This window comes from Cynoglossus semilaevis, chromosome 8 (genome assembly GCF_000523025.1).
Source record: "Cynoglossus semilaevis isolate Cse_v1.0 chromosome 8, Cse_v1.0, whole genome shotgun sequence".
NCBI lineage: Eukaryota > Metazoa > Chordata > Actinopteri > Pleuronectiformes > Cynoglossidae > Cynoglossus > Cynoglossus semilaevis.
The window spans coordinates 24417686-24425571 of NC_024314.1; the positions used below are offsets into that span (position 1 = coordinate 24417686).

Below are 7886 nucleotides of genomic sequence, written 5' to 3' on the forward strand. Positions count from 1 at the left end.
GCCCCGGCGGTGCCCCCCCCCCCCCCCCGGGCCCAGCCGCTGGCCACCATGCCCGTCCTCAGGAACGGCAGCATGCCCTCCATGAGCGACGGCAGCAACCCCAACAGCCCCGTCACCCTGCTCACCATGACCAGTCAGGACAGCGAGGTAAATAATGCTGAATATATGGAACTGAAACTGAGAACACGCTCCAGTGGTGGGCGGAAAAGAAGGAATCTGTCGTTTCTTAAAAACCACAGACTGGGTCACGGAAGATTTGTTTCATGTTTTTTTTTTTTCAAGATTTCACAACTTTTTAGACTTGCTTTCCTGTCAACCTTCCTTATTCCTGTCAATATACTTTCTGTTATTTTCTCACAATCGCTTTCAAGATCTGTTAAAAGTCGTCGTCAAATCATCAAATTGAATTGACCTGAGATTGATGGCGGCTGATACTTTGTGAAAAGTCCCTTTTCCGTCCGTTTCTCTGAGCAAATATCAACACTTTTCAAACTTAAATCTGGTCCAATTTTGAAATCTCTGCAACACCACAGAAGTTCCAAATCACAGTCTAGACAAAGCGATGCCGTTATTGATCTCTTCCCCTCTGATGTGCTCATCAATAACTTCAGACAAACAGTCTCTGATGAGAGTCGCCCTCTGTTCAAAGGGGGAAAACTAGTTTGATAACAGACACAGGTTTTTTTTTTCCACTGACATGGTGTTAGAACGTGGCAGTGGAGAACCTGGCTGTTTTTTGGATTAGTGTCTCCCCCCCCCCCCCCCCCCCCCCCTCCTTTCGTGTGTCTCTCCCGGTTTCGACTGTAAAGATTTCCAAAGATCGGCCTTGGACAGTACTTTTAAATTCTTGTCATTCTGTCCACACTGAAACCAAAACAAATTCCCTGTTTTCTTTTAGTTCCCAATGGATGAAGTTATTGATGACCTTATTAGTCTTGAATCCGGGTTCAATGATGGGGGCTTGGAATGCATGGAGCCCAACATGATGTTGCAAAACAATGTAAGTATGAATCACGTAGACCTCTTAGAGCAGCAACCATGCACTAACAATGTTTGTTTTTTTTTTTTCAAATGCCACTGCCTTAGTTTCTCCTTCATCCTGAGTTCAGGGACAGATAGTGTGGTTTCTCCTCCCATTAAAACAGTGCAGCCTTGACTGGCTTGGGAAAAGTGGGACCTGTCTGAGTTTGAGGGCGGCTTAAGTCTGGAGATGAATCAAAGTTCACTGAGGCTTAACAGCATTACTGACATATTTAAAAAGCTAAAGGAAAAGTATGTAAAAACAATTTTCTCTCTCACTGAACATAACCCCCGCAGTCTCCTGCAGGGGGCGCTAATATGCACTTATAGATACCGTGATGCGTGGGTTAAGAGTGCTGTTGGAAATGTTATTTATGAAAGTAAATTTGATCCTCTGATCGTCAAACTATGGCACGTGGGCCATATACGGCCCACTGGGCTTTCTAATCCGGCCCAGCATTTACATTACATTTAAGACTTGTGTCAATCCTATGGTTTCATGCCTTATTTTGGATCAACTGTAATTTCTGTTGATGCCACTACAAGGCGGACAAAACATCAAATTTGATATTTAACATTTTACATCGAAACCAAATCTGAACCGGCCCACCAGTCAAATTTGGAACCTTAGGCCTAAAGGTTTGCCCATCCCAGATCTAAAAATATTGGACTTTTTTTTTCTTTAGAGCATAAAATAAATTTAACTTCACTGAGATCTCTGGACAGGTGCGTTATATCACAGAGGGGGCGCTGTTTTGTTGAGCTGTAAAACGTTCAACAGAATGGTCTAATCAAAAACCAAGCAATCATTTTTAACTTTACTTACTAACTTTTTTTTCTTTAGCACAAATAACAATTTTAATGTTCAAATTAAATCATTGTTTGGTTTTATAGTTTAGAATTGCGTCACAGGTGTAAAAACAAAAATAAATGCTAGTGTCTCTCTGGAAAGAGGTGTGTAGCCACTGGCTAAATGCACTCCCTGTGGGTTTCTGGAACGATAGTGTGCGAAAAAAAAAAAAATCAGTTCATCCGCATTAGTCACACTGTTCGGATGCATCACTTGGTTTAGCCCCGTCAACACATCCAGGAACACAGAGAGGAGCGAGTACTGAAGTACTGTAGTAAGTTAGGGTTTGGTTGCAATGTTGTAGTTTGATAAGCGCTTTGGTCTCCTCCTCATCCTCGTCCTCATCTTCCTTATCCTCCTACTCTGTTCTCCTATCTATCTCGACGAGATAATAAGGAATGAAAGGACACAAACGCAAACTAGACCAAGTGCAAATACGTATCTGAAACGTCTGCACTTTTCTCTGTGAACGCAAACTAGACCAAGTGCAAATATCTGAAACGTCTGCACTTTTCTCTGTCCCTTCCGTCTCCTGACAAGCGGCCGATCAGATTCACTGCTGTAGTAGTTAGATTTGACACACACGTCATGGACCAAATTGGATTTGAGCATCTTTGAGTCCGCCGTGCCTTCTGCGGCATTTTCCCATAAATACTCGCTTGTGCATTAGACACACATGTGTGAGAGGGACTACATGTTGACAACCCTCCCTTTCTCCCCCGCCCGCGTCCATGAAAAGCTGTCATTATCGCAGAACTGATGCGTTCTCTCCCAGACGAAAAGATGCGCCAAGAAAAACAGTTCCTCCTCTGTTTAAGCGGTTGACCTAACTAGCCTTTCTTTATCTAACCGCGTGCTATTTTCAGCACAAGCCACGTTTTCTTGTCTCAGAGACTCTGTGGAGCGGGGGGTCGAAAAAAAAGGTGGCGAAACAAGATTTCATGCCAGATACCTGAGATCGAAAAGTGGGATTGGAGGTCAGGAGCCCAACAGTTACCAGGAGCGACCAGACGACGGGGTTGTTGACCTACTTTGATCAAAGTTGTGCTGAGCTTCAGACGACGGCAGTGATTCATGGCTAAAACCCCGGGTTTACCTTGTCCTGCTGTGGCAGACTTGTAGTTACGACAGCTCCCTGCCAGGTCCTGCGGAGGGGAGTCCTCAGGGGGAGGAGGGGGTGTAATCATCTCGGCCAGGAGCTGATGGCTCCTCCGGCTTCTTGTCATTTTTGATGCAAAGCCTAAACAAAAGACACACAGCAGCTCTAAACAACTATTTGCGTTGTGGCTTTTGTCAGAAGTGTGAAAGGGCCGATCTTTTCATATGTGCCGTGAAGTGTGTGAAATGGAAATGTGTCTTACCTGTGACTGACCCCCTCCTGTCTCCCCCTCTGTCCCTCCTCTCCTCTCCTCTCCTCTCCTCTCTGCAGGTGTCCCTCAGTAGCAGCATGCTGGACATCTATGGGGGTGAACAAGGTATGAACGCCCCTAGTGGTGGAATGAGTCCTACATCTAACCCCACAAAGCTCACTGTAAAAAGGGAATACACAGGTATGAACTCATACCATAGCGCAGATTAAATAACTAACAAAAACACCATTAGCCACTAGTGTAGACTATAAATATAAAACAGGAGCGGGCCATCTGTAGGCTGATCTATATACACCCCCCCCTCCCAAAAAAAACCTCCCCAAAGACTAGGAACTCCTTCAGAAGACATAATATCCATTTGTTAAATAATCCTATTTAGAGGGAAATAGAAGATAAAGCACAAAAGGACTGTGGTGAAAAATATGGCTAGTAATTGACACCGCCGTGTCTTGTTGCCTTTAACCACATCTTGGCCACAACATTGTCACATGTCAACTGGTTGGTTGAAAAAAAAACAGTTAATTTTTTTTTTTTTTTTGGTTGACGTCTAAATTGGACGCTAGCCAAAAAACATTTCAGTCGTTGTTGACAGACTGACGGGCCGCAACTTTGCAATCTAAAAAGGCTGTTCGTTTCTCACATACGATCCGTGCCCGACTCAACCACAAACCTCAACATTAAAGGGAACAGAACAGAGTGTACCTGTGTTTGCTATAAATAGAAACATCTGTGTGTGTGTGCGTGTGTGCGTGTGTGTGTGTGTGTCTGTCCCGACTTTAAAATTCAAGTCCAATTACACGTGTCGGGCAAATATGTAGGGTTATTTGTGTCTAGAGTTTGTCAAACACTGCCCCGCTTGTCATCGGTCCCGTTAACAGGCTGCAGAAATGTGTGGACTTTTCGTCACGGTGGAAAAACAGAAGGGTCCTTTAAGACACTTTTTTATTAATGTCACGCATCAAGCGCAGAGGCCGTAATTGATTTAGGAAATCGAAAGGATGCCTGAAGAACCCTCCGATCTCCACCGGCAAATAAGTAAATTGTGGACGGATTCAGAGCGTGGACCGCGAGGACAATGGACTGTTAGACGCTTTAAATTGTCCTGATTGAATCAACAGGGACAAATTGGGAAATCCAATCTCAGGTCCCCAATTATGTAATTTGGAAGAATGTGAAATAGAAATATGGACGTGCTGACATTCTGGAGGATGAAGTGAATTCACTCAGATGTTTTAATTATACAGTGAAAAAAAAAACGTTGGCCATTAAAAAAAAAATTGTAGAATGAGAGTCAGACACTGTGTCGGGGATAAATTGGGCTCTTTCACAGTGTGTGTGTGTGTGTAAGTGTGTGTGTGTGTGTAAGCAACGAGGTCAAACTTGTGTCTGAGGTCTGGAGGACAGAAGCTCCACTTTCAGACTGACCCCGGCGCTGAACTGTCTCAAAACAACTGACAGTGTGTGTGTGTGTGTATGTGTGTGTGTGTGTGTGTCTGCTGACTGGCCTTTTTTGTGTGTGGGTGTGTGTGTGTGTTTTTGTCTTCGTTGTCTTTCAGTTTCTAAATTAGTGTGCGTTTCTAATCACTTCGTTCCCCTGACGTGATTTATGTTTTTTCTCCACAGAACATGACACGAGGGTTATGGCCAAAGAGAGGCAGAAGAAAGACAACCATAACTTGAGTGAGTGTCCGCTGCCGCCGCCGCCGCCGCCGCCGCCGCCTTTCATCTCCACTCTCTGGCTGTGTATTATCTGACGATGAGTTACTGCCCGGCCCCCCGGGCCTCAGATTTGTTTTTTATCTCGGGGGATGGTCATTTTTGTTTTTTGCGAAACGACCAAAATAATATGTGCACTTGTTCCCCTTTGTCTGGTTCGTGGTACTGTGTGGGGACATTCAGTCCTAAACACGTCCACTGTCCACTGGGAGGTCTTTGCTAATACGTAATCGTACAATTATTATGGAACTGGAAATACACTATGTTTATATATATGTGTTATAAAATTGACATAAAAAGTTTAATAAATAGTTGATTTTAAGCAGTGAGTGCAAAAAAGCCACATTTTTCAATGTGACTTAAATCAAGGGTTCCAACAATGGGGGGCGCATCCCCAAAGGCGGCACAGAACTAGTGCAAGGCAGCGCAGCAAGGGACATTTTTGTTGACATGAGGCACTGCAAAAATATATTTTTGGGAACCAATGACTGGTTTCGGGGCTACACTGTCGTTAGCTTTAGCATAAATTTTTTTTTAGCTGCTTTTGCTACTTTACGTTTGAAGTAAAGATATTTGAATTAGCCAAGGATAACATTTAATATTTAAAATTAGCTGCTGTATTAGCATGTGTTTTTGTTTATTTTACCTTCATTCTTTTATTTCGTTGAACGATGTTAACAACTGTCTCATCTCTGTCTTTTTTTTTCTGTTTTTCTTCAGTCGAAAGAAGGCGAAGATACAACATCAACTACAGGATCAAAGAGTTGGGAACCCTCATCCCAAAGTCCAACGACCCGTAAGTTGACCCCTGCTGTGTTTTCTCTTCTCTTTTATTCTCGTCCACCAACTGTGTCAACTGTATTAATTCTACAATAATCCTGGGTTTTCCTCACTGAATTAAAAGCACTCTTGAGTTTCCACTTCACTGTAAGCTCCGTGCCTTGTTCTTCCTCGTGCCGGGTCACGGCAGTTCGCCTCAGGGCGCCGCTGACGATCCGGGGGGTCAAATGTAGAAGAAGTTGCTCAGGCATATTTGATTTAGAACGGGGAGCCAAATTGGAAGAGAGAGCGGGGGAAAAAAATGAAGGTGATCTCGAATCCATCGGTCATCTGACGTGACTGAACTTTTTTAATGGAAGGTTAACGCTGTCACTTGGCCATTAAGGTGGGATAAAAGAGATTATTAGCTGCCGATCGGACCTGTGTCTCACTTTTGTGCAAAAGGTGGGAGTAAAAGGGCAATTTTACTGCACTTCAATTTTTTTGAAAAAGCAATAAGATCTGCAAAGGAAACTTGCACTCAAGCACCTCGAGTCCAATGCTCCATTTCCCCCTTCCTTTTTTTTCTTTCATCCAGGATTAATTTTACTGAACAAGGAGGTTTGAGAATGGACTTTCCACACACCTACTAAACTATTCTATTAAAAAGCCCATTCAGTTTCCCCATGTAATGTCCAAAGATGAATAATTGCCTATTGTAAATGGCCATTTCCTATTCATATCATAAAGAGGAGCCATGTTAAAAACCTTTTTTTTTTTTAATGTGAAGGATATTCTGCCGACCTCAGGGATTACCTTTAACGTTCCGTCCTTTCTGCAGAGACATGCGCTGGAACAAAGGCACCATCCTGAAGGCCTCGGTGGAGTACATCCGTTGGCTGCAGAAGGAGCAGCAGCACGCCAGGGAGCTGGAGAGTCGACAGAAGAAGCTGGAACAAGCCAACAGGCGGCTGCTGCTGAGGATCCAGGTGAGAACAGGACCGCGCAGGGCTGAGGAGGGAAAACAAAAGACGGTTCAGATCTCTTTGGTAGCTACACCTCCACGGGTCGGAAGTTGATAGCTTATAGGTTTTAAACGTTGCATCAAGGGGAAAATTGTATTTTATTATTATTTTCCCCAATTTCCCAAATCACGTCATCTATGGCATATGTGTCCAACTCAAGGCCCGCGGGCCAAATCCGGCCCACCCCATCATTTTATGCGGCCCACCAGAGTATGGCTTTGTGCGGTTGATTGTACGGAAGTCTGAGGTGTAGAGCAGACCTGAGCAAACACTGGGTCGTGGGCCAGATACGGGCCACTAGGCTTTCCAATTCTATCCGTCAGTTTCTGTTGACGATTTCCGTTGACGCCACTAAATATTATCAAATTTGCCAAATTATCTTTGAGTTTATGTTTATTCTTGCACATTTAAAAAAATATATTTTTTTCACTTTGACAAATCAATCGACAAAAGCCTTTCTTTACTTAATGTATTATCATCTTGCACAAATATTCACCTCCAAAGCCCCCACCCACCCCCTTCTTACTCTCTTGTTTACATCAGGTCAGTACGAGCCCCCTCCCCCACTCCCCACTCTCACCCCTCAGGCTAATTACCTGATGAATGAAGACAATAGGCTAATTTGTAAATGCTGGGACCAGAAGTAGGCGTCAGGAGTGACGACAGTCAGTGATGGGAGGCTTTCACACTGATTCTCACTGTACATGGAAGTGATCAGTACATACGCTCACACACACAGACACTGATTAGGGTTCATTAGAGTTCACATGAGTGACAAGGAAGCCACAGAAATCTGGGAGTGCCTCACAACATCTGGGAGTGACGCTAAACGATAAGAGACGATAAAAAGTAAAAAGTGACCTCAGAGGAGATGTAAGGTGGGGCTGCTTCCCAGTCCGGGATGGTTTGGATTTGCTGATGACAAACTACGGTGTGTGTATATTAAAAAACAAAAAAAATTAATCATGAATTTTCCTTTGTTCACCAGGAGCTTGAAATCCAGGCGCGAGCACACGGCCTTCCCAACATGACAACGTCCCAGGGTACGGTTGAGTTGACCTCCCACCTCCTGAAACAGCAGCAGCAGCAGCAGCAGCCGCAGCAGGAGGCGGCTCCCACAGCCCCACCCCCCCCCCCCCCCCCAGA

At 44.3% G+C, this 7886-nt stretch overlaps 1 protein-coding gene across 13 annotated transcripts in view; it reads left to right on the forward strand.

Annotated features, from left to right (window-relative positions):
* Positions 1-7886, forward strand: part of tfec (transcription factor EC) — a 33307-nt gene that overhangs the window by 23918 nt on the left and 1503 nt on the right. For 5 of the 13 annotated variants that reach the window (XM_025057625.1, XM_025057620.1, XM_025057622.1 and 2 more), the window contains exons 3-9: positions 63-147; positions 899-1000; positions 3300-3420; positions 4864-4920; positions 5677-5752; positions 6557-6704; positions 7729-7835. In XM_025057625.1, the coding sequence (XP_024913393.1) occupies positions 63-147; positions 899-1000; positions 3300-3420; positions 4864-4920; positions 5677-5752; positions 6557-6704; positions 7729-7835 (696 nt within the window). Of the gene's footprint in view, positions 1-62; positions 148-898; positions 1001-3299; positions 3421-4863; positions 4921-5676; positions 5753-6556; positions 6705-7728; positions 7846-7886 lie in introns of all 13 variants that reach the window. The other 8 variants (XM_025057621.1, XM_025057630.1, XM_025057623.1 and 5 more) reach the window with 7 other exon arrangements.